The 27,659-nt window shown below is 41.4% G+C and overlaps 1 protein-coding gene across 2 annotated transcripts; it reads left to right on the top strand.

Annotated features, from left to right (window-relative positions):
- The first annotated feature begins 1,425 nt into the window (after nt 1–1,425).
- SLAMF6 (SLAM family member 6) lies at nt 1,426–26,282 on the top strand. 2 transcript variants are annotated; one of them, XM_071220124.1, is made up of 8 exons: nt 1,426–1,591; nt 14,259–14,585; nt 19,341–19,604; nt 20,237–20,344; nt 20,679–20,717; nt 21,769–21,845; nt 23,318–23,392; nt 23,755–26,282. In XM_071220124.1, the coding sequence occupies exons 1-8, from the start codon at nt 1,492–1,494 to the stop codon at nt 23,779–23,781; spliced, it is 1,017 nt and encodes a 338-aa protein (XP_071076225.1). In that variant the 5' UTR covers nt 1,426–1,491; the 3' UTR covers nt 23,782–26,282. The 2 variants fall into 2 exon arrangements, 1 of the variants encoding a protein (XP_071076225.1); XR_008425780.1 differs by lacking the exon at nt 23,755–26,282 and having other exon boundaries at nt 20,237–20,429; nt 23,318–23,376.
- The last annotated feature ends 1,377 nt before the right edge of the window (nt 26,283–27,659 follow it).

The raw sequence follows: 27,659 nt of genomic DNA on the forward strand, positions 1-27,659 counted from the left end.
GAAGTTTCTGCAGTTACACTGAGGTCAACAGACCAAACAGTGAAACAAAAGATGCTCTCATTGCTCTAATGGCTTAGGAAATTCCAAGGGTTTTGAGAGCTGTGAGCCAGGAACCATAGACAAAGACCAAATATACTTGAGAAATATATTTTTGTCATCTGAATGACCAAATATATTTATTATAAATTATCATATCACACATAATGAAAACACCTTGGAAATTCATAATGTTGGTGGTTGCACAACACTGTGAATAAAGTTAATGCCCCTGAATTGTATAGGTAAAACACTAAAATTTAGGTTATGTGATCACAATATGTAATTTAAGTTATTTTACCACAATAAAAAATACAAAAATATGAAAAAAAGAATGTAAATGGAAAGTGAAAATTCCAATTCACATAGCACACATAAGATTTTTGTACTTTGCTCAGAAAAATAAATGTAAGTCAAATAATAATAAAATTAGGATTGCTTGTTTATATAAAGAATATCTTACTGAAACAGAAACCCCCTATAGGTCTTTTGTTCTGTGGTTCTTTTGCTCACTGCCAAGTAAAGCTGTGGCTCTCAATGCCAGAGTTTGGTAAAAAGGAATGGAACTATTTATTCAAAAGTTACATAGGTTTAAAATAATGGGAGAACTCTGCCATTAAATATCACTTGAAACAAAGAAACATGCACAAACACACAGTCCTGCCCTCCCTCTTTGCCCAGTTAGGCCAGTCTCAGAGCATGAAAGTCAAAAGTACAACCTTCCAGGCCAGTCTCAGAGCATGCCAGTCAGAAGTACCACCTTCCATAAGGAAAAAAATCATAAGTCCACAGCTCACTTCTCTGGTTCCTCCCAGTAATCAGTGCTCATCTGGGCAGGCCTCCCAAGGTTCCCAGCACCAACAGCAGTGTCACCAAAATCTCCAGTTCTTAATCCAAAACCACGTGGTACCTCCTCATGGCCGGCCAGCAAGAGTTCTTTCACCCCCTTTCGACCCGAATGGTCCCACAAGGCCCTGCACTGTCCCATCACACATAGCCTTTTGTTTAAATCCTGGCCTGGATCCTCCTCTGTAACCCCATTTCTGACTCCTCCCACAATCAGCTACACCTACTAGCACTTCCATATTTTCCACCTTTCTTGGCTGCCACAGTTAGTCCAGGGAGATGTGGCCCCATGACATGAAGCAAACCATCACAGTAACTGGGGAGGCGCCCCCCCAGCAACATCACGGGTCAAAGTCATTCCCCTATCCCAGGCCCACGCAAACTATTCAGTATTCCTACAAAGCTAGCCTGCTGTTATCAATACGTAAAGTAACTGTCAATCACTGTGCTGCTGCTCTTCCCAGCCCCACCCCCAGCTAGGCTATTGGGGGTTTTGGAGGTTCCTTAGACTATACTCAGCTCTGAACCTTGTTCCACATCTGTCACATTGCCACACCTCTAAGAGGAAGGGGAGGTTTCAGTAAGAAGCACTTTCAGATTATCTACAGAATGAACTTGGCTGCCGTGAAGTCTCCAGCAGCAGTCTCCTGTGATAAGAGCATGATCTGGCTGTTCCAGTTTCTAACGCTTGTCTCCTGCCTTGGCCCAGGTAAATGCCTAAATGGACCCATGTAGTTACTGAGTGACTCCCCGGTTTTGTGCAGCTTGCTCACTTTAAATCACCTATGTATAGATGTCTGAATGTCCCTGTGCCACGGGTCTGGGTTGGGCTCACAGTGGTGTCTGATAATCTGCTACCTCCTCTTAATTTAGAATGTTAAATGGTTCAGTTACCAAATTAGTTGTGTCTGCATTTAAGGGAATTGTCTCCTGGGACATGGGAAATTAGTTTTTCTAAGACAAGACTCTTCCAGGTTTATCACCAGCATGTTGTAGAATAAGAAGCACTAAGATTGGGAAAATAAATCATTTTGCCCAATTAGCTAGTGTCTTGCTGTGCAACATCAGTAACATTATTTATTCCTCTTGGGCCTCACTATTCTCATCTAAAATACTGAAAACCCATGAATCAATTTAGCCAAAATTTCCAGGCCCAACAAAAAACACTAAAAATAATCTTGTTAGTTTCTGTTTACTATTTTTTTTAAAAAGAGTTCTCCAGCTCTCTCTTTCTTTGATACAAATCAGGAGTTAGGTGGTAGTCTGGCAGTACTTTATATGGCAGAGAAAAAGGAATTATCTGACCCTGCCTGCTTCTCATACCCTGCTGTTCATTATGTAAAACATGAAGGTGTATGTCATGTTTGGGTAACCACAAGTGGTCCACCAGGGCCAAAGCATAGGATTCAGGAACATATGGGGCAGGAGACAATACAGGAAAGCTAGGTCAGAATGAGCCCGAGGGTAGGAGATACAAATAACTAATATTTGCTTAGTGCCTATTCTGTCTTCCAGTCATTTGACTGAGTGCTATACACAAATTATGTACATAAGCCTCATGACAGTCTGTACTATTATTATCCCCATTTCTACATGAGGAACTACAATAATATAAATAACTTAACAAATTTCATTAGCCTGCAGGTGGCAAGCCCTTGTGATAGTTCTGAGAAACAATGACATGTTGAACAAACATAGCAGTAGCACAAGAGAAAAAAGGACAGAAATAAGAGTGACCATAGATGTAGAATTAGTGGCAATGGGAATGAGGGGAAAGGTGAATTCATTAAGTCATCCAGTAAATATTCAATGAACACTTACTGATTGCCTGGTGTTAGGGCAGAGTCACTCAAGAAACCAGACCCAGATAAGGTCAAGTTAAAGGAGTTCATCATCACCAAACCCTTATTATATGAAATGTTAAAGGGACTCATCTAAGAAAAAGATCAAAACTATGAACAGTAAAATGACAACAAACTCACAGTTATTAACAACCAAACCTAAAACAAAAATAAAAACAAACTAAGCAAACAACTAGAACAGGAACAGAATCACAGAAATGGAGATTATGTGGAGGGTTATCAGCAGGGGAGTGGGTGGGGAGAGAGGGGAAAAGGAACAGAGAATAAGTAGCATAAATGGTAGGTAGAAGATAGACAGGGGGAGGTTAAGAATAGTGTAGGAAATGTAGAAGCCAAGGAACTTGGTCCATGGACATGAACTCAACAGGGGGAATGCATATGGGAGGGGGTGCATAGGGTGGAGGGGAATAAAGGAGGGAAAATGGGAACACTGTAATATCATAATCAATAAAATATGTTTTTTTAAAAACCTAACCCTTTGAATCATACTTGAAGTTAAATGCACAGCTTGAAAAAAAAAAAAAAAAGAGTAGTGTTGGTTGGCAAGAGTAACATATTAAAGCAGGGGGTCCAGAAGTACAAGGTGTTATTGAGGGATGTGAGTTTATCATGAGAAGAGGTATTGACTCCCTGGATATTGCACCCCCACCCCGGCCTATAAAGAGTAACATAGTATGATTGCAGAGGGAAGTATTAAGCTCTCTGAGTCCCTGACAGGCTGAAGGGAAGGGTTGGAGGAGTTTGTCTGGAAGCAGACTGCCGGGTTGTTGGTCAGGATAGTGGCAAGAGCCGAAGGGACTACAGGTCAGGTAGGTGGGCTAATATACCTGGAGATACTTCCACCCATTTCACATATCTAGAAAGTGTCCTTTGAGTTGGGTATGCCTGCGGAAGACTGCCCAGGTGGCATTGTGAGGTGGTAAAGGAATAGGTGATGCCTTAAGGGACAGAAAGGTGGAAACATTAACTGGTATAGCAAGGACTTGGAGCGTCTTGATATGAGGCATGTATGCAGGACAAATCCAGCAGTAGGAATTGCTGGTAAGGGTTGCTACTTGTTGTACGATGAAGGGGTGTTTAAAGGAGAGAGTGGGAAGGGCTAGAAGGAGGGGAACAAAGTTCTGCATGCTAGAGAATGCTATATTAGGAGGTCAGCTATGAGTACCATTACAAGGAAGGCAAAGAAGGATATTTGGTCGAGGGTAAAGTCCTGCCGGTCACCTTGGAACCAGAGTTCCAAGATGAATTGAAAAAGGTCTTCAAATGTATTGATGGGGTACAGGTGGACACTTACAGTTTGTAGAAAGGAAAGGGCCTGGTGGGACTCCAGCTCTATTCAAGGGGACCAGACTTAGGTGGTTCTTGATATTTTTAAGGTGAGGTCTCCAGTGGGAGTACACTGGTGTTGCGGTGGCTGACTTTCCTCGGACCCCTCAGGAACTGGAGATAGTGTAGGGATCTTGTCTTGAAAGTCAGACAGCTGATGGGTAGGTTTTTGCCTGGAAAGGTGAATCCAGAGGGTCACACCTAGGAGTTTGGCGACCTTGGGTGTGGTGAGGAGGACAAGTTATGGTTCCGTCCAGACAAGGTTGAGAGATCTGGACTGTAGGGATTTCAGGTAGACATAGTTCCCTGGTGTAATGGTGGTGATGTGAGCCTTTTGAGCAGCTGCTGGGAGGATAGTATTGGCAAAGTCCCTAAGGAGGGCTTGAGTCTGGGTCAAGATAGGCAGATAATCTCCATATTGAGAGGCAGGGGGTAGAAGATTCCCCATTATGAGTGGCATGCCATACATTAGTTCAAAAGGACTAAGCATGTGTGGTTTTCTTGGGACTGTTAGAATCTGAAGGAGGTCCAAGGGAAGGAGTTTTAGCCATGGAAGTTGGGTTTGTGTGCTAAGTTTGGTGAGGTGTGATTTTAAAATGACGTTCATGTGCTCACTTTTCCTGATGATTGGGGATGGTATGGAATATGTAGCCTCCATTTTATTCCTAAGGCCCTGGAAACTTGTTGAGTGACCTGTGAAATGAAGGAGGGTCCATTGTCTGATTGTATGGTTGTAGGGCGACTGAACCTTGGGCTGATGTTTTGCAGTAAGGCCTCAGTGACCTGGGTGGGTCCCTCTTAGACAGTTGGGAATGCTTCTATTCAGTTGATCAAGGTGTCAATGAACACAAAGAGATATTTGAATTTTCTGACGGGGGTCAGGTGTGTAAAATTGATCTGCCAGTCCTGTCCTGGGATTTGGCCCCTTGCCTCGTGGAATGGGTATGGGAAGGGTCTTACCCCTCCCTGGGAGGAGGTGCATTGAGACGTGGGGCAAAGCTTAGTGATGTTAGAGCGAACAGTATAAAGGGTTGGGTGATGGATGGTCTATGACAGGAGTGCCATGAGGGGTTTGGCACTTATGGGGATTTGATTGTGGAGGTCTGTGAGAACTTGGTGAGCATGTTGTTGGGGCAAAATGACCTTATCATGTAGGTAATACCACCCTTCATTGTATGTGGCCCCTAGCTGGGCTACATCTGTGTGTTCTTGTGGGGTATATTTTGGGGCCTGGGAGGGCATGACCAAGAACTGGGAATGTGGCTTGGTGGTGTGGGCCTGTTTTTTGGCTTCCAAGTCCACCCTATTGTTGCCCTGGGAAATGGGATCCTTATGGCTCTGGTGGCCTTTGCAATGTATAACGGCCACTTGTTTTGGCAACTGTGCCACTTGGAACAGCTGTAAGATGAGAATCTTACTGATGATTAGGGAGTTCTTTGAAGTGAGATAACCCCTTTCTTTCCATATAGGAATGTGCGAGTGAATGATATGGAAGGCATACTTGAAATTGTTGTATATGTTGATGGGTTGGTCCCAGACTAAGATAAGGGCTCTGGTTAGAGCTATTAGCTCAGCCCGTTGGGAGGTGGTGCCAGGTGATGGGGATCCAGATTCATGATCCTTTGGGAGGTTACTATGGCATATCCTGCCTTTTGAAGAAGGTCTTTGAAGGCACTGCCATCTATGAACCAATTGGCAGCAGGAGGGGGTAAAGGGGAATCTTTGATGTTGGGGAAGGATGTAGGAACTGGTCTATGAGGTCAAGGCAATTGTGAGGTGAGGGGTAATTGATAAGGACAACAAGGAAAGTAGCAAGATTAAGAATGTCTGGGGTGTGTTGAATTTGGACCTGCAGATTGAGTAGTAGTTGAGCATGGACAGACTGAATTCTGGATGGGGAGGCATTGGTAATGGCCTGGTGTGTGAGAAGGGAAGTAAGGTTGTGGGGAGAGATCACTGTAAGGTGTACATAGGGAACGAACTTGAGGGCCTCTTGCAGAAGCAATGCTGTGGAGGCTAAGGCATGGAGACAAGCTGGCCACCCAAGAAAAGAGTGATCTAGTGACTTAAAGAAATATGCCACCACTTTGTGATCTGGCCCATAGGTCTGGGTAAGGGCTTCAAGGGCAAAGCCATCTCTGTCATTGTATAAGGTGAAAGGCTTGTCTGGGTTTGGTAGAGCAAGTGTGGGGGCCTGAACTAACACAGTCTTGAGCCCCTGGAACAGGCGTTTTAAGGCAGCCAGATTCTCAACTGGCTTATGGAGATCTCCAGTGGTGGCCCTGTATAGATCTTTGGTGATTATGCCAAAGTTGGGGATCCAGATGTGGAAAAAGTTGGCTAACCCCAGAAAGGAGAGGAGTTCTTGCTTGGTTTGGGGAAGTGAGGTATTCTGGATAAGGTCCCTGCACTGTGAGGTGAGAGCCTTATAAGTAGGGGAGAGGGACAGGCCTAAATAGGTGACTTGGCTTTGGGAGAATTGTCCCTTGTGTTTGGAGACTTTATACCCTTTGTCTGGAGGAAATTGTCTTAAGTCAGTGAGAGTATGGAAGTCAAAAGTGCTGTGTTTGGGCCAGTGATTCTGGTTATCTAGAGGGTACTGTGGCCAGGCAACGGTGGAGAAAGAGATGAGTTTTTTGGGTTTCATTTCTCCCTCTAATTCGAGATTCTTAAGGCTGCGAACCAGGCAGCTGAGAGGAGTGTCCCGGGGGGAAGAGATTGAGATGCCCCCATAATTATGCTGGGCATGTGAGCGGCAAGGAGGGAGATTACTAGGAGGGTGAGTCCAAGTCCCATGACTTGAGTGCTGACTCCCGGAGTCAGAAGTGGGGCCGGAGCAGCCCTGAGTGAGCCTGAGTACTGAGGCAAGCATCCTTGCGTCAGCAACACGGACTTGAGAGGAATGAGTGGGCCTCACTCATTCTGGGTCCCAGGGGCGACCCAGAAGAGAGACAGGACCACCAAATATGTGGAGGGTTCCAAATGAGCACTCAGATTTGGAGAGCTAACTCCCAGAGTTAGAAGTGAGGCCAGTGCAACCTGGACGCAACCCCCAGAGTGCTTGGAGTCAAAGGTCAAGGACTCACCGGAAAGAATAGTGACCAGTGTTGACCCGAAAGGTCCGGTGCCATGGCAAGGGTACTTAAAGCGAGGGTCCTCCAGAATAAGGAGTGAAATAGGATGGAAGAGCCAGAGGGGAAGCTTGAGCCGCTGTTCCCTAGGGTTTCTGAACAACTCCATGGTCAGGAATTGGGGCAACCAAAGTCCAATCCCAGTGACGGGAGCATGGGCCTCTGGCTGGGTGTGGGATCCCAGGTTTTGGCACCAAAAACTGTTAGGCCGGATTCACTCAAGAAACCAGACGGACGCAGTGAGCTAAGAAGCAGGGTTTATTAGCGGGGAATAAGAGGGAAAGTGGAGCCAACCAAGGAAGGTTAGGACTCACTCAGTTGTTCTAGTTCAGGGTTTTTAAGCACAAAACCCCGTGAAGGGTAACTGATTGTGGTGTCAGTCTGATTGGCTAGAGCTGGTTGCTGGGTGCCATTTCTGCTGACCATTGTTCTTGATACATCTTGTCAGGCCCAAGTTAAAGCTGCATCCTGTTATGCTGGATAGGCCGACCCCAGACCCTAATCTTAGCCGGGCATCTGTTTTTCCTGGGTAGGGTCTGCAGGCAGCTTCCCATGGTACAGTTTCCCATGGTGCCATTTTCTTACCTGGTGATTTTCCATTCCTCCTAGGCCTACCTAGGTCTATCACCTGGCACTGTTCCAGTTGCTGGAGACATGTCAAGAACAAAGCAGACAAAAATTTCTGCCCTTGTAACAGGGTGCAGACAGGGGGGCACCCAAATAGGGATTTGTAATGGGGTCCAGAACTCAGGGTGTCCAGGAAATATTAAAAAATATAGGATGTCCTCACCCCCACAAGTCTGAAATGGGGGATGGGACACATGGAGCAGGGCCATTGAGAGCTGTTTTGCATAGCAAAAGTTTTGCAACTCACCTCAGGCATGGTTATTTAACATATCTATAACTTTTGACAGGTTTCATGGGATATGTTAAATAGCAGTGGCTATGCTTTAAGCCAGGCAGTTGGGAGTGACTTCCACACTGGATGTATCTGGGAGGCAGCTCCCTCCCCTTGGTTACAGTGACCACACAACTTTGGAGGACCCACACAGCTTTGATGAGAGAGGGAGAACCACAAGGCTTTGGGGCTCCCTTTGCCCTGCAGCTTAGGAAGCTGGAAAGCAAGAAGTAGCAGCAATGCAGAGCTCTCTCTTAGCAGTTTGGAAGAATGCAGGAGAGATGCTGTGGGAAGGGAAGGGATAAAAGGACTCTTGCTGGTGGCCCATGAGAAGGTTCCACGCAGGTTTGGATTAACTGGAGATCATGGCGGCAACACAGCTGATGGTGCTGGGAACCAAGGGAGGTCTGCCAGCTGAGCATGGATTACTGGGAAGAACCAGGGGCTACCAGAGCCATGGACTTCTATTTCTTTTCCTGAGATACGGTACCCCTGACTGGGCAAGGGGGGGAAGGAAGGACTGTGTGTGTGTTTGTGGGTGTTTTAAAGGACTTTGGGATCTTAATGAAGACATTAAGTCTGTATAACCTTTGAATAAATAATTCCTTTCCTTTTCACCAGTCTCTGACATTGAGAGACATAATTCCCTGGCAGTGGGCAAGGCGAACCTAGTAAGGGGGACCCTGGGAGAAGAATGGGGGGTCCATTCGGTAATGGTATATTGTTCATGCCCCCACCCCCACCTGTTCTGTAACACCCTCATGGTGTTAACATTTTGACAGGGGAGACAAACTATAAACAAGATGAATAAATGAAATAATATGTTGTATGGTGATAAATGTTGAGGAGGAGAGGAGATGGTGCAGGGTAGGGACAATGAAATTTCAGACAGGGTAGCAAAAGAAGGTGACAAAGGTGAGAGGAGAGGAAATAGACACAGAGAGGAAGGTAAGTTTAATAAAATCAAATTTGAAAACAAGCATGAAGGAAGATGACTCACCAGCCCACATTCTCTCAAGTGGCTTGAACACCATAACTTGATCTTTTTAGAAAATTATCTGGAAGATAAACCATGTTGAGTATAATCCTAATAGGTGTAATTGGAATCAGGTATCATCGTGCCCTGGGGAAAGTGAATCTCATTTGTCTCTCCTTTATTCTTTCTAGATGGGAGCTTGTCAAATGTTAGTTAATATGCATATAAATCACTATGGACTCTTATTATAATGTTGATTCTGGGATGGAGGCTAAGATTCTGCATTTATAACAAGCTTCCAGGTACCCCAAAGCTACTTCACAGATCACACTTTGAGTAGCAAAGTTCTAGATATCATGGGACTTAAGTCATATTGGGACTATATGGAGAAAAAAATGGAATTAATTCTCTGAATGTATTTGCAAGAAGCAGATACAGGTATGTTACTCTTCAGGAGAGAACAGTGGTTGTAAATGGAGGCACAGCCAACATGTGGGTTAGCCAAATGATTCTGGGGACTTGAGTCAAATACTTGCAGGTTCTTGTAATCCAATGATTTCCTTCCCCTGCGCGCAGTGTTATCTACTTCTTACCAATCATCCGGGCTAATGTTTATTCTTGTTCACCAAAGGCAGAGGGTTGTTTTACATTTTGTCATTATCTTCAAGGACAGCTGTGTCTTTCCACCTCTCATAATCTGTCATCAGTCCTCACTGTGACTTCCAGCCTTCCAAGCCTTTCACACTTCAATCCACATGTAGCCTCAGTTGTGTCTCCATCCACAAGCAGACTTGTTTCTTTCTTTGTTTTTCATTAAGGTGATATTCAAAAAAACAAAATAATAATTTTAAACTGTGCAATTTAGTGGCATTTAGCAAATTCACAGTGTTTTGCCATCACTACTTCTATCACTCCAAAACATTTCCATCACCCAAAAGGAAACCTTGTACCCATTAAGCAATCACTCATTTCTCCCTCTCCCCAACCCCCCAAAAATAACAGTCTGCTTTCTGCTTCTATGGGTTTACCTATTGTGCATATTTTACATAATGAAATCATACAACATGTTACCTTTTGTATCTGACTTCTTTCACTTTGTACAATTTTGGGGGGTTCATTCATGTTGTATCATCTATCAGTAATTGATTCCTTTTTATTTCTGAATAACATTCCATTGTATGTATGTACTACATTCATTTATCCATTCATCTATTGATGGACATTTATATTGTTTCCACCTTTTCCCTTATGGGAATAGTGCTGCTATGAAGATTTGTGTACAAGTATTTGTCTGAGTACCTGTTTTCAATTCTTCTGGGTATATAGGTAGGAATGGAATTACTAGATCATATGATAATTCTGTGTTTAATTTTTTGAGAAAATACTAAGTAGTTTTCCACAGTGGCTATTCCAGTTTACATTTCCACCAGCAATGTACATGGGTTTCAATTTATCCATATCCTTACCAAGAATTATTTTCTGATTATTATTATTACTATCATTTTAGTAGATGTAAAAGTATCTCATTGTTTTTTACTTGCATTTCCCTAATGGCTAATAATGTTTACCATTTTTGCATGAATTTATTGGCCATTTGAATGTATACCTTTTTTGGAGAAATGTCTATTCAAGGCCTTTGTTCATTTTTAATTGGATTGTTTGTCTTTTTGTTCTTGAGTTATAAGAGTTCTTTAATCTGAATACTAAACCCTTTTTAGATATATAATTTACAAATATTTTCTCCAATTCTGTAGGTTGTCTTCTTAATTTTTTATTTTTAAAATATATTTTATTGATTATGCTATTACAGTTTTCTCAATTTTTCCCCTTTGCCCCCTTCCACCCAGTAACCCCATTCCCTCCAGCATTCCCTCCCTTAGTTCATATCCATAGGTCATGCATATAAGTTCTTTGGCTTCTCCTTTTCTTATACTGTTCTTAACATCACCCTGTCTATTTTATTCCTACCAATTATGCTTCTAATCCCTGCACCTTTTTTCCTATTCTCCCTTCCACCTCCCAGCTGATAACCCTCCAAGTGATCTCCATATCTGAATTTCTTCCTGTTCTGGTTGTTTGCTTAATTTATTTTTTTATTTTAATTTTTTTATTGTTGTTCAACTACAGTTGTCTCCATTTTCACCACACCTCAGCCCCTTGCCCAACCATCCCAGTCTCTCACCCTCAAACCTACCCCCTTTGGCTTTGCCATGTGTCCTTTATACATGTTCCTCGATGGACCCTCCCCTATTTTCCCCAGTTATCCCTCTCCACCTTCCCCTCTGGTTACTGTCAGTTGTTCTTTACTTCAATGTTTCTGGTTATATTTTTATTGCTTGTTTGTTTTGTTAATTAGGTTCCACTTATAGGTGAGATCATATGGTATTTGTCTTTCACAGCCTGGTTTACTTCACTTAGCATAATGATCCCAGTTCCATTCATGCTGTTGCAAAGGGTAGGAGCTCCTTCTTTCTTTCTGCTGTGCAGTATTCCATTGTGTAAATGTACCATAGTTTTTTGATCCACTCATTTACTGATGGGCACTTAGGCTGTTTCCAGCACTTGGTTATTGTAAATAATGCTGCTATGAACATTGGGGTGCATAGATTCTTCTGAATTGGTGTTTCAGGATTCTTAGGGTATAATCCCAGCCATGGGATCACTGGATTGAAAGCTAGTTCCATGTTTAGTTTTTGGGGGTTTTTTTTAATGTTAATTTTTTATTGTTATTCAATTACAGTTGTGTGCTTTTTCTCCCCATCCCTCCACCCCACCCAAGCTGAACCCCCCTCCCTCCCCCACCTCCACCCTCCCCCTTGATTTTGTCCATGTGTCCTTTATAGTAGTTCCTGTAATCCCCTCTCCTCACTGTCCCCTCCCCACTCCCCCCTGCCCATTGTTAGATTGTTCTTAACTTCAATGTCTCTGGTTATATTTTGTTTGCTTTTTTCTTCTATTGCTTATGTTCCAGTTAAAGGTGAGATCATACAGTATTTGTCCCTCACCGCCTGGCTTATTTCACTTAGCATAATGCTCTCCAGTTCCATCCATGCTGTTGCAAAGGGTATAAGCTCCTTCTTTCTCTCTGTTGCGTAGAATTCCACTGTGTAAATATACCATAGTTTTTGAATCCACTCATTTGCTGATGGGCACTTTGGTTGCTTCCAGTACTTGGCTGTTGTAAATTGTGCTGCTATGAACATTGGGGTGCACATGTTCTTTTGGATTGGTGTTTCGGGGTTCTTAGGGTATAATCCCAGGAGCGGAATTGCTGGGTCAAAGGGCAGTTCCATTTTTAGTTTTCTGAGGAAAGTCCATAATGTTTTCCACAGTGGCCTCACCAGTCTGCATTCCCACCAACAGTGCACTAGGGTTCCCTTTTCTCCGCATGCTCTCCAACATTTGTTTGTGGATTTGTTTATGTTGGCCACTCTGACTGGTGTGAGATGGTACCTCATGGTGGTTTTAATTTGCATCTCTCTAATGGCTAGTGATGCTGAGCATCTTTTCATATGTCTCTGGGCCCTCTGTTTGTCTTCCTTGGAGAAGTGTCTGTTCAAGTCCTTTGCCCATTTTTTAATTGGGTTGTTTGTCTTCCTGGAGTGGAGTCATGTGAGTTCCTCATATATTTTGGAGATCAGGCCCTTGTCTGAGGTATCATTGGCAAATATGTTTTCCCATACTGTTGGTTCTCTTTGTAATTTAGTGCTGTTTTCTTTAGCCATGCAGAAGCTTTTTATTTTGATGAGGTCCCATTTGTTTATTCTTTCCTTTATGTCCCTTGCTTTAGGGGACATATCTGTGAGGATGTTGCTGCGTGGAATGTCTGAGATTTTCCTACCAATGTTTTCCTCTAGGACTTTTATGGTGTTACAACTTATATTTAAGTCTTTTATCCATCTTGAGTTTATTTTTGTGTATGGCATAAGTTGGTGATCGAGTTCATGTTTAGTTTTTTGAGGAAATTCCATACTGTTTTCCACAGTGGCTGTACCAGTCTACATTCTCACCAATAGTGTACAAGGGATCCCATTTCTCCACAACCTCAACAGCACTTGTTGTTTGTTGGTTTATTTATGATGGCCATTCTGACCATGTGACATGGTACCTCATTGTGGTTTTAATTTGCATCTCTCTAATGGCTAATGATGTTAAGCATTCTTTCATATGTCTATGGGCCCTCTGTACATCCTCCTTCGAGAAGTGTTTGTTCAGGGCCTTTGCCCATTTTCTAATTGGATTGTTTGTCTTCCTGGTGTGGAGTCTTGTGAGTTCTTTATATATTTTGGAGATCAAACCCTTGTTTGAGGTATCATTGGTAAATATGTTTTCCCATATGGTTGGTTCCCTTTCCATTTTGTTGATGTTTTCTTTAGCCATGCAGAAGCTTTTTATTTTGATGAGGTCCCATTTGTTTATTCTTTTTTATGCCCCTTGCCCTAGGGGTTGTATCAGTGAAAACATTGCTGCTAGACGATAATCTTTTTGAGAAAAGAATAAATATCTTTGGGTATCATGAAAAGAGCAAAAAGTAGTTGGAGTTAAGTAGTTGAGTTTGAATCCTGACTCATTCTTTAGCTATGTATCCCTGGGAAAATTACTAGTTAAGTACTCTGCCTCAGGTCCTTTATCTATTAATAGAGATAACAACATCCATCCTTACCCATCTCAGGGGAGTTGGTATAAGCATTAAATGAAGTAATGTATAAAAAGATCTGTAAAATTTGATTATTAGTCCTCTAAATCTCAAAACTCTACTATGTTAGATATATAGTATGTAATCAGTAAATGTTGAACTTTAATTAATATACATTGTCAGCAAACACCTATGGACTTGGCGTCTGTGGCAGGAAGTTGATATAGTTCCCAGTACCCCTCCACTTCATGCCCAGAGAAAGAACTCAGAGGCTGGGGTCAGATAGTGTGTATGACCCAAGATAACCAGCCAGTGTGGGAGGATGAACTGGGTCAGTATCATCTGGACCAACTTCCCGTTAACCAAGACACTGTTGGGTGGTGTCTTTCTGATAGTCCATTTCAACAGTTTTCCTAATGTTTTCCCTCTTCTTTCTATCTCTGAGCTTCAATAGAGAGCTCTAACAGACCAGCAGAGTTACAGAGAAAGAGTGTAGGGGGATGGTGGAACAGGGGAAGTTATAGCAGTTTCTCTTCTGTGTTTACAGGAAACACAGTTACACAAACCACAGCAACCCCATTGCTGGTGGTGAATGGGGTGCTGGGAGAGTCAGTAACTCTCCCCCTGAAGTTTCCTGGAGGACAGCAGACCAATTTCATCTCCTGGCTTCATGATAAAACAGCTATCATCTTCATACAGCCAAAGGAAGCACAAATCCAGGTGATTGATCCAAAACGGAAAGATCGACTGCATGTTGCCCAGTTCTACTCCTTGCAGATCAACAACCTGACTATGGCAGACAGCGGATGTTATTACGCCCAGATAAGCACAACAAACTCCATAGAGACTTTCAAATACAATCTGGGGATATTCAGTGAGTCAAAACTTTGGGTTTAATTGTGTATAGACTAAAAAATATTACATATTTCAATTCTATGTGACTGCAAACATGCAATGTAGCCTAGTGGTAAAGAATATGGCATTTGGAGCTAGACTGAGATCCAGTGGTAAAGCTACTCAATGGCATCCCACAGCCAGTTAGTGATAGAGCCGAGAATAGAACCTAAGTCTTGTGACTTTCAGTCCAGAATTACTTCACTCCTCCTCATAAAACAGTCCCTTTCAACTAGAAATTTAGAGGAAGTAATGAAATATCTATAATCTTGTTACCATGCGTATTACATGTATCTGTCACATAATCCTCACAAAAGCTCCATGAGGTAAGTACTATCCTTACCCCTGAGGCACAGTGTCAACTACAGTAACCCCCTACAGTCACAGAGATAGTAAGTGGGAGAGCTTCCCATATAACTAGCTGGTGTGAAGCCTCTCTTAACACAAAGGCTCTTCTGACCCAGTGGTCAATGTACAGAACAGTGGTCTATATAGAAAATGCTCTATAAGGGTGATCTGGAATAGAGAATGTCTTTTCTATTAAGGGTGTTTAATTAACAAAACAATATTTTCCCCAGACAGCTCATGTCCTCAATATAAAGTTATGGAAACTATAATGTCACAATTTATGAGCCAAGATCAGAAAAACCTTCTAGCAATCAGTGATGCCGTGAATGGCAGGAATGTTGTACAGGAGATTCAATTATTAAATTGGCAACTTTAAAGGCCACTGAGATTATGTAATTCTTATCTACAAGAGAACCCACAGTGTCTAAAATTCACTGGGTCCTTTAGGTTAAGACATGCTATCTGAAAAAATACTGTTCAAATAAAATGTCATCATTAACAGGTAACATGTTAACCTTTAGTACCCCCTAAATATTTGGCAGGATAACCATGCTAGATTAGTCAGTCATGTCCCTGAAAGAAGAGGACACATAACAAGTAAATGTCATGGCAAATAGAGGATGTCTGGGAAAGTTCAGAACAGGGATTCCAATTTTAAGAGCAGTGTATTACCCTAGGGCAGTGTATTACCCTAGGGCAGTGTATTCATTTCCTGAGATTGCCAAAACGAAATACCACAAAGTTGGTAGCTTAAAACAACAAAAATTTTATTTTCTCACAGGTCTGAAAGCCAAAAGTCCAAAATTAAGGTATGGGAATGGCTACAGTTCCTCTGGAGACCAGAGAGGACAGGAAATCTGTTCTTTGCCTCTTCCAGCTTCTGGTAGCTGATGGCATTTCTTGGTTTTCCTTGGCCTATGGCTATATAACTCCAATATCTGCCCCCGTGGTCACATTACCTCTTCCTCTTCCCTGTGTTTTCTCCTCTTCTGTCTAATGCAAATATCTCTCTGCTTTTCTCTTATTAGGACACTTACTTGATTTAGGGCCCATCCAGATAATCCAGAATCATCTTATCTAATTTAATTACATTCTCAAAGGCCTTTTTTCCAAACAAGATTCTGAGAAAGAATATCTTTGGGGATGTCCTCATTCAACCCACTATAGGCAGAATCACTCTGGGTAATTAGTGATCATCAAGGCAGCGCTAGGACCCTGGAGAGAAGAAACACATCCAGTGGAAAGTCTGAGCACACCTGCGTCAGGTTTCATTACACTTGTTGAGACAATGTTCTTCTGCTACCATTCAGAAGACTAGGCATCACTTCTGCAACAACCACACTCCTGAGGCTCAATGTCCATCCCTCCTTAGAATCATTTAAAGTCCCTCTCCTTCAAAGTTACTTTAAATAAATAGATGTGTAAGGCTACACCAATATGTTTTACAATAGTGCAAAAAATTCAACATATAAACTATATAGGTTTTTCAAAATATTGACCAGTTACTCCATGTGCCAGGCTAGGAATGGCAAAGATTTTATCTTTATAGGCCAAGACCAATTAGTTGGGAGTAACTACCTACAGTTCATTGTTAAGAAAGGTTGAAGCCATGCTACATGTATTCATTTGTTGACCATAGACAATGTATAAGTAAATTTTTTAGGCACTTGAAATATATCAGTGAGCAAAACAGATAAATATTCCTGCCTTCATGGAGCTGACATTCTGGGTGGAGAATAGGAGGTGGTAATAAACAGTCATATAGTAAGGGTGTCTTTTGGCATCTCTGGGCCACACTAGAAGAATAGTTGTCTTGGACCACACATCAAATACAAAAACACAACAAAAACTTATGAGCAAAAAAAGGTTTTAAGTAAATTTACAATTTTGTGTTGGGCTATATTCATAGTCATCCAGGGCCATGTGCGGCCCATGGGCTGTGAGTTGGACACCCTTAAAAGACAGTATGTAGGAAGCAACCTAAGTGCCCATCAGCAAACGAGTGGATCCAAAAACTATGGTATATTTACACAATGGAATTCTACACAGCAGAGAGAAAGAAGGAGCTTATACCCTTTGCAACAGCATGGATGGAACTGGAGAGCATTATGCTAAGTGAAATAAGCCAGGCGGTGAGGGACAAATACTGTATGATCTCACCTTTAACTGGAACATAAGCAATAGAAGAAAAAGCAAACAAAATATAACCAGAGACATTGAAGTTAAGAACAATCTAACAATAGCCAGGGGGAGTGGGGTGGGGACAGTGGAAAGAGGGGATTACAGGAACTACTATAAAGGACACATGGACAAAATCAAGGGGGAGGGAGGAGGTGGGGGAGAGAGGGAGGTTCAGCTGGGGTGGGGTGGAGGGATGGGGAGAAAAGGCATACAACTGTAATTGAATAACAATAAATTTTTTTTAAAAAAAGACAGTATGTAAGGAAGCCATGAGTGCTGTGGATAAAGAGATTAGAACAGCATAAGAAGCCATTGGGAGTGCCAACAGGGAGCAGGGACCAATTTTAATTAGCATGGTCATAATAAGCCTCATTGGGAAGATGACATTTAAGCCAAGACCTGTTGGAGGTGAGGGGGTATACCATGAAGATATATGGATGAAGAACATCAAGTACACACACTCTCCAGTGCTGGCATACTCAAGGAACATTAAGGAGCAGAGTGGGGAGAGAGTAATAGGAAATGAGGTTCCTTAAGTAAATAAGAGGCCACATCATGTAAGGCTCTGAATCTCAGTGAGATTGAGAACCATAGGAGGGTTTACAGAGAAGTAATATGGTTTGACTTACTTGCTTAAAAGATCCCTTTGCTACTCCGTTGTGAATAGTTTATAAGGGACAAAGGTGGGTGCCACTGGACCAATCAGGAGGCCGTTGCAACAATCCAAACAAGAGATGATGCTGGCTTGTACCAGGATGGGAGCAGGGGAGATGGTGAGAAGTGGTTGGATTCTGGATATTCGTGGCTATTGGCCTGTGTGACTAGAAGGATGAACTTGTTATCAACTAAAGTGGGGAAGGCTGCAGATGGAGCAGGTCTTGGAGAAAAAAATGGGAGGGAGTTCGTTTGAACATGTTGAGTTTGAAATACACATTATATCCAAGTGGAAATGTCAAGTAGGCAGTTAGATATTGATCAAGCGGGAAAAGGTAGTAAGATAGCTTTTTGAGGTCTGCCATGAACATAGGCTGAGGGAGATGAGACATTCATGCCAAATATTTGCCATTGCTGTGCTAGGCACTGTCTCACTTAAATCATAATTACCTAAGAAGTAGCTATTATTGCCAGTTTTACAAAGGCTTGAAGCAATTGACAATGTATTCATGGTCATGTAGCCAATAAATAACAAAGTAACAATTCTAACCTAGGTCATCCTAACTCCAAATTCAACACTCTTGCTGTTACATAAAACTCCATTTTGGCAAAATAGGTTACACTATTTCTATTCAGTTAAATAAACTTAAAGCATTATTCTGTCTCTTCTAATCAGTTACAGTCATTCTATTCTTTACTGGGCCACCTTTACTTCAACCATCAGGACAAGTCTAGGTCACTGACCTTTTCTATACTGTTCCCATGCTGCCTTTGATCCATAGCTACTGACATCTCACTAGCCAATATTTTCTGGTCTCTGCTATCAAAAATTTCTGCAGTAAATGTTTTATCAAATGTCTGAATATATTGCACTTCCTTGCTGTCCAGAATACCTTGCTTGATCTCTCAGTTTCTTCACTTCTTTCTTCCTCAGTTTTCTGGTTCTCAATATGTCCCTTTCTTCTTGCTGACATTCTACATAAGGGTCTCTTCATCACCACTGCAGCTGACATCAGATACAATGAGGATCAGGATTCCTGTACACTTATGGGAAATATAATTTCCCAAGGAAGTTAAGCTTCCATCTTCCACCCCAGCTAGGGAATTCTGATTATGAAGGAAACAGGACTCTTGTGCCTGGTTCTGGTTTCTGATCTGGCTAAGCTAAGACTGGCCCTCAGCTTAGTCTCCAAATTGTTTTTACAAAGGGACAGAAAATAAAGGCTAGAAAGGATCCAAGGAATAAACTGAAGTACAGAAAAGCAAGGTGACCAGCCCAAATGACCCAACTATTTGGCAGCAACCTCAGTCTTTTACTTCTCATTTCTCACACTGACTACTCTGTCTCAGAATGATGTCCTTATCATTTGCTCACCTTAAATGTTGATCACATCAATTAGGCAACATAAACAGAGTTATTAACAGAATATACAGATCGCAACATACAGCAAAGTGTCAGATGGAATACAGAAACATTGAGGAGAAAGATATTTTTCACAGAGGGATGAGCCAAGCAATTTGTCCTTAATCCAAGTCTTTTCTCTGCACACAGGACGACTGAGGAATTTACAAGTTACTAATCACACTGAACTCTCTGACAATGGGACCTGTGAGATGCACCTAGTCTGCTCTGTGGAGAATCCAAACGACCATGTCTCATTCAGGTGGCAGGTCTCAGGAAACACACCTCTAGAGGAAGCAAACCTCACTATCTCTTGGAACCCTGAGAATTCCAGTGAACAAACCTACACTTGCACAGCTATGAATCCTGTCAGCAACCTATCCTTTTCTCTCTCTGCCCAAAGTCTCTGCAAAGGTAATAGTCTCTCATGTCTTTCTAAGAGCTTTGAGTGGCTTTAGGGTGTGGCATGACTACTTGACCTACATGATTCCCAAAACAGCAGCCCAGTAGGAAGCAGTCAAAGATGCTGGGAAAAAGACAGACACCCTCTGGTGCTCTGTGCCTCTTGCTAACCCTAGAGGTCTTACCTTCCTCCCCCACCACACTCCCAACACTTCTCCAACACACTCAGAGCCCAAGAGCAAAGTCCTTGGGAAGGCAGAATTGTTTCCTTCTCATGGCCCTACCAGGCTCTACCCTGCCCTGTCTCCTACTCCCAGAAATTCTGCCCAGAGCCCCAGAGCTTCTGGGTATAGATGAACCCATTCCTAAAGGTGGCCTAGCAGAGGTTAAGTGTAGGTTATGAGAAGAACACTGGGCCTTAATCTTTTTTTTTTTCAGAGAGAATGGAAGGGGGGAGAAAAAGAGGGAGAGAAACAGTGTGAAACATCGATCAGTTGCCTCTCGAAGACACCCAACCAGGGACTTGGTCCACAACCCAGGCATGTGCCCTGACTGGAAATCAAACTAGCCACGTTTTGCTTTGCAGGATGATGCCCAACCCCCTTAATGTGTCCTAAGTGTAACTTCCTTTTTTTTCTTTTCAGGTGCTTTTAACAAGAAAAATCAACGCCCAAATATCATATGGATTATAATAGTGCTTTCTTTTATCTGTATCGCTGTGTGCTTATTTGTTTGGAAGAAAAAAATAACAGGTTTTCTTTCTTCCTACTTGTTTCTTCTTCAAGGTTTTAGACAATTATCCCTGGGTTACCTTTGCCTGTCTCTTTCAGAAGACAGGTAAAGACAGGAAAGATGTAAATACTGGTTCAGTTAGTCCACTGGGACATGGGGTATGACCACACACCTGCTAATTTCCTGGGAAAGGTGTCCTACTGGGAAATGTAGGACCCAGCCTCAGGGCCTGCCTGCCCTTCCCTTTCTGGTCCCCTTCCACCATATCTTCTGGGGAGACACCCATGGGGGCAGAGGCATGGGAGATCTCTCTCACTAGTCACAAGTTTCAATTTACCTGATTTTATTTTCCAGGTTCCTTATGGTTTTCTACTCATCAAACCCAGAATCCTGGTGAGCTTCCAGACTCTTAAATCCCAAACATAAAACAGATGGGAAGAGCCCAATGAAAGAAGAAAGGGGCCAGCCAGAGGCCTGGAAAATGAGAGAGGATGGAGTCAGAATGTCATTACTCAGATGGACCAGATGGTGCCAGGGGAGAACCTGTAACTGCGAGTTTGTCCCCTGTGGGGCCTACAGGGTCCTTTGCACACATGTGAACCAGTCACTGACACAATTTCTTAGAATAGGATTAGGGTCATTCCCCATCTTGCTGATGGAAAAACTAAGTGTCAAAGAAAGTGCTCATAGCCTGGCCATTATCACCCAACAAGTCCAGGGCAAGGATAGGATTAGAGCATCAAAGCCCCAAAGACAAACTGCCTGACCACATCACTTTATTCATCCAGGGTTTGGGTATTGAATAAAAAGAATCAAAAGAGAAAATGTAATAGAGAGACTGGAATATAGACTCTGGACTCAGATTGGCACTGAGTCTCATTTCATGAATGAAGAGATATATGATATCATGTGTAGAGGGCAGGGCATGAGGTTTAGAGTCAGAGGGCATGCATTTAAGTTCCTTATTCCATCACTTCCTCTATAATTTTGTGCCAAGTTAACTGAATTTTCTGAGTTTACAACTCCTCATCTCTAATATAATCAAACCCACCCTAAGGACCTCTGAAAAGTTTAATAACATGTACATGAAGTAATCCAGCTTCACTATGCTGGCCAGTGAGGTTGTCTAGTTCTTATGTATATGGTACCATTTGGTCCTAGGAGCTTCCTTGCTTACATTGAATTCAGTGGGAGACTCTAAAACTTTAGGCTACCACAAGACCATGCACCCCCAAGAGATGAGGTCAGAAATAGATCACATGACTGAGAAGTTCCTGGTTCCACCCAGAATTGCAAAGACTCAAAAATGAATGAACCCTAAGGAAGGGTAATGCCTCAAACAACTGCATCATTAGGGCCAGAAAGTCCCCTGGGGTAGGCAAGGTCCTGGGAGAGCAGATCCAGAATGCATCTGCCACTGACACTGCCTCTCTGTTCACAACAGAGATCCTAAGGAACTCAGCGTATGGTCCAATCTCTCCAGGAAACACTGTGTATGCTCAGGTCACTCATCCAAACGTGGTGAGTCCTTTCAGCTTTATGCTCCATCATTATTATTTTTAGTCATTATTCACAAACTTGTCGCCACAATCATCTGATTAATCCAAATTATGTACACCATTGAGGAGAGGAGAAGGCAGCTGCAGGCATTGCAAAATTCTATGAGGGACCTTTCCAGACCCCACTGCTCTTGCCCCAATGGAATGTTCACTCATGTCCTTATTGACACTGTTCTCTAACTGCTTAATGTTTAAGTAAGTGGTCCCTTCAGTTTAATTACAAGCTGCCCAAGAGTGAAAATTAGGTCTTCCTCTAATGCATGATGCTCAGTAAATACTTACTGAGTAGATCTGAGTTCAATCAAGTTTGAGAGTTTGCAAAGGAGACAATTCTGTAGTAAGGGCTTCTCACCTGGATGTGCAAAAAACAGGGGTGCTCAGCAGCAGTCTCTTGAGAGGAGGACAGGAGCAAGAACTTGCAACTACTTCACAGTAGAGGACACTATAGGCATGACCAGCCCTCAGTCCTCCCCACCCCTCTAGCAATGTAGCCAGATGGCCTTGGTCAGGCATCAACAATTCCCTACCACCTGCAAGAGGCATATTTCTAAAGAACACTACACATCTTGAGAGGCCAGTTTCCATGTCAACTGAAAAACAGCCCAAAGAACTCATCATTCTCCAACTGATGGGAGCAATAGTCTAGCTAGAAATCTTGGATCACCTCATACAGCCCCTCATAGGTATTTGCAAAGCAGGCTCCTTGAAGAATGAAACACAGAGGGATACTCTTACTTGTTCAGATATTTCTATGTCTTTTCAATTTCTTCTTGGAGACAAGATGAATCACTCTCAACCTACAAAGAAACTAATCTCCTGCAAAGTTAACTTTTTCTTGAGTACAAAATTGTACTTTGGAGATTTTCAGAGGTCTTGATAATACCCTAATATTCCTTAATTAATTTTAAATGTCAAAACCTCTGAGCATAGGGGACTCCTGCTGTTATTGCTATACTCTATTCCAAGCAGAGCCACTCTCAATATCACATGTTTCTGCTACTCTACCAGTTCCCTCTGCTTGAGGACAACCCGATGACTTGATAACAAAGCAGTTAGAATCACAGGGACAAAATGGAGCAGGTAATACCTCCAGTTATAGCCAATAAAGATCTGAGGCAAAAGACAGTAGTGTTGGGTTTAGGACAAAAATGTTTTATTTTCTTCACAACATGTGTCAAGAAGGTCATTCTTCTGCTTCTCTCTCTGGTTCTTGAGCCCAGTGGTTTGCTGGGGTGTGCTTCTGTTTTAGGCTCAGAAAATGCCACTAAATTTTCACATATGTTTCAGTGGTGTTTGGTCTCCAGCTCCTCTTGCTAAACACTCCCTAGCATTCCTCTTGAAGAACTTTGTCACACTACCTTTCCCTGGGAATATATCTATGTTTGAATATCTGTTTGTCTGTGTAATCCAAATCAGTATGATTATTTATTACAGAAAACAGAAATCCCAATACCTATGAAAAACAATGATTCCTCTACAATTTACTCCACAATTTCTCAATCCAAACAGGTAAGCCCATGATTGTCCCATGTTCTTACATTCTTACCTCTCTCATCACACCTATGACTTTGCAAATGAAGTAAAAGTTAAGGAGCCATTTTACAGATGTACAAATGCCAGTAGGATACAGAAAGTCTCAGGACATCAGCAAAACACATACAAAAATTACCTTGTTTTAGGATCACCTCACATATCTGAGATTTCAGCCTATTTTTTTAATGTAATTCTGCCTTATGCTATCAATATTCCTACTGCTTTCTAGTCCTTTCCTTACCTCCTCTGTAGTCCTAGGGGGTGGCCTAGAACTCTGGTCCCTATTATCCTACTTCACTTTCCTCTTTTTCCCATTAAAGTAAACCTTTTTCTTCCAGGGCAACTGTCATCATCTAAGTTGCTGAAAGGTCTCAAAGGATTTCAGGAGTGACACATCTTCTCATTATCCCCTGGGAGAAAAGAGAGCTTGGTTTCTGCCTGGAAATGGAATTTGAATATCTAGGATTATCACTTCCAGCCCTCCATACTTAAACCTGCTTACCTAGCTCAAAAATTTAAGGAATAACATCATTTTCAGCCTGTGATCCAAATAACATTTTCTAGTCTGCTCCAGAACAAAACATGCTTCAGATAATACACCTGGAAACTAAGCAAATGGAATTATGGTTGACAGAGAGACTATAATTCAGAAGATAACCATTTCTTCCCTTTTAGAAAGCAGCAGAATTGTGACTCATTGGGAGAGAATACAATGGGATGGTTATACGTGTTGTCTCTGGAGTTGGATGGACCCATGCTCAAATCATTTACTAGACATATCTCCTGGTACATGCTACTGAAGATCTTGGGCCTTTGGTCTCCCAGAGTGAAAAAGAAGGCTGATAGTACATCAGCTGTTACCCAAACCAGGAACTTGAGTTATCTTTGACTTTAGCTCTCCATCACTAGGCCCTTTGGAATCTACCTCCAAATATACATCTTAAACCTATCCACTTCTTTGGAAATCTTCCATCATCCTATATCTAACCATCATCATCTCTACTCTGGAATGCTTCAATAAACTCTGAACAACTCTCCCTAACTTTTGCTCTTATCTCCCTTTACTCCATTCTCCACAAGACAGCCAGAATCATATCTTTAATATGAATTGGACCTTTTACTTGTCTGCTTAAAGCTCTGCAAGATTTCCCTATGCACTAGAATGAAACTGCACCTCCACGGCCTTAGCCAGTCTGGCCCATCTCCAGCCTCAGCTATCATCACTCTCCCACCACTATCTCTATTTATCCTCCCTGATCTTCCTTCAGTTCCTCTATTAGAAGAAAGATTTATTTATGTTGAAGTTATTCACATCTGCCTTAAGGCCCTTCCTCTGCCTGCCTAGCTTCTTATTCTTTCGGGTTTAGCTTACATATGTCATCTTCTAAAAGAAACCTTCTCAGTCCTGGCCAGTGTGACTCAGTTGATTGGAGCATTGCCCCATAATTTAAGAGTTGCGGGTTCTATTCCAGGTCAGGGCACATGCCTGGTTTGCAGGTTCATTCATTCCCCCATCCCAGAGGATGTGTAGGGAAGGCCGCCATCCATGCTTCTCTCTCATACTGATGTTTTTCTCCCTTCCTCTCTAAAAAGCAATGAAAAAATGTCCTCAGGTGAGGATGAAAATACAACAACGAATAAATAAATAAGACCTTCTCAAACACTCTATCTGAAGTGCCCTCCCCTTTGTACTGTCATACCTTCCATGTCATTTATCACATGTCAATAAATATTTATTTTTATTTGTTTAATGTATGTTTCTCGTCCTATACCATAAACCCTCCAGGAATGGGGATCATAATGATTTTACTTATCACTGTTCCCCTAGCATAGTATCTAGCACATAGCAAATGTTCAATAAGTATTTTCAACAAATAAATGAATATGTAATAAAGTTTTGTGAGAATTAGATAAGACAAGGTACCTGAAGCCTTTAGCATAGTGCTTAGCCCATAAAAGAGCTCAATAAGTGTCAGCTTTTATTGTTGTTATTATTGTTATTTTATTAAATTACATTCTTCTGAACTGACAAAATTTTCTCACAAACCTTTGAAAAAATAAAGGAGATAGGATACTTTGTCTGAGCCCTGCTTTCCTATCATTTCCTACCTTTTCTCAAATTCCATTATTTCACCCCATATGAAAAATAATGCTCCTCTTCTCCTGGGAAGAGTTCTCTGATTTTTTTTGTGGGTTCAAGTATTTTTTAATGTTTTAAAAAAACACTTTATCAAAGCATGATTGACATACCAAAAACTATACATAGTTAATGCATACAACTTGATGAGTTTGTAAATAAGTATACATTCGTCAATACTGTAAACATATCCATTACCTCCAAAAGTTCCCTCTACCCTTTTTTATTTTATTAATTTGTAATTTTTTGTGTGTGATAAGAATACGTAACATACTATTTACCCTCATAAATTTTTAAGTATAAAATACAGTATTGTTGACTATAGGCACTAAGTTGTACAATAGATCTCTGAGACTTATTCTTCTTGTGTAACTGAAATTTTATACCCTTGACCAACATCTTTTTTATCCCCTCTCCACTTGTCATTTGGTGAATACTATTCACTCTCTGCTTCTATAAGTTTAACTATTATAAATTCCTTAAATAAGTAGGAGCGTAGAGTATTTGTGTGTCTGGCTGGCTGGCTTATTTCACTTAGCACAATCTCCTCAACATTCATCCATGAATTTTATTTCTTTTGGATATATATAGTCAGAAGTGGGATTGCTGGATCATATTGAAAAAATGCCGTATGATCTCACCTTTAACAGGAACCTAATCAACAAAAGAAAAAAGCAAGCAAACTATAAACAGAGACATTGAAAGTAAGAGCAATCTGACAATAACCAGAGGGGCAGTGGGAGGGGATAATGGGGGAAAGGGTTTTCAGAAACAACTATAAAGGACACATGGACAAAACCAAGGGGGAGGGGTGGAAGCAAGGGAGGGAGGTGAGTTTGGCTGGGGTGGGGGGGAGTAGTGGGGGGTAATTGCAGACAACTGTAATTGAACAACAATAAAATAATTTTTAAAAAATTCTATTTTTAATTTTATGAGGAAGCTTCCTATTGTTTTCCACAGCAGCTGGACCAATTTACATTCCCACCAACAGTGTACAGGACCTCCTTTTTCTCCAAATCCTCATCAACACTTGTTATTTTTTTAAAGATTTTATTTATTTTTTTTAGAGAGAGGGGAAAAAAGAGTGTTAAAATTGTTGAGTGTTAATTTTTGTCAAATGCGTTTTCTGCATCTGTTAAGATGATCATGTAATTTTTATCCTTAATTCAGTTAATATGGTATATCACATTGATTGATTTGTGTATGCTGAATCATCCTTGCATTCTAGGGATAAATCCCACTTAGTCATGGTGTATGATCCTTTTAATATGCTGTTGAGTTTGGCTTGCTAATATTTTACTGAGGATTTTTGCATTATAGTTTTCTTACATCTTTGTCTGGTTTTGGTATCAGAGTGATGATGGCCTCATAAGATGAGTTCAGAAATGCTCCCTCCTCATATTTTTGAAGGGTTTAAGAAAGACTGGTATTAATTTTTCTTTAAATATTTGGTAGAATGCACCTGTAAAGCCATCTGGTCCTGGGCTTTTCTTTTATTACTAATTCAATATCTTTATTTGTTATTGATCTGTCAAACTTTCTCTTTCATCTTGATTTGTTCTTGGTAGGTTGTATGTTTCCAGAAATTTATCTAGTTTTTCTAGGTTGTCCAATTTGTTGGCATATAATTTTTCATAATAGTCCCTTATGATTGTTTTTAATTCTGTGGCATCTGTTGTGATGTCTCCTCTTTAATATCTTAGCCTATCTACTTGAGTCCTCTTTTTCCCTTCTTAGTCTAGCTAAGGGTGTATTAATTTTGTTCATCTTTTCATAAAACTAACTTGTTTCTTCTATTTTCTATTTCATTTATTTCTGTTCTAATATTTATTATTTGCTTTCTTCTACTTTGGGGGCTCAATTTGTTCTTCTTTTCCTAGTTCCTTCAGATTTAAAGTTCATTTGTATTTGTAAAACTTTCCATTTTACTTGTTATTGATTTCTGGTTTTATCCCATTGTGGTCAGAAAAGATACTTAGAATAATTTAAATCTTCTCAATTTTGTTACAAGTTTTTTTGTGACTTAGCATGTGATCTATCCTAGAGATTTATGTGCACTGAGAAGAATGTTCATTCTACTGTTATGGGTGAAATGTTCTGAATATG

The sequence above is a fragment of the Desmodus rotundus genome, chromosome 12 (assembly GCF_022682495.2).
Source record: "Desmodus rotundus isolate HL8 chromosome 12, HLdesRot8A.1, whole genome shotgun sequence".
Taxonomy (NCBI): Eukaryota; Metazoa; Chordata; class Mammalia; order Chiroptera; family Phyllostomidae; genus Desmodus; species Desmodus rotundus.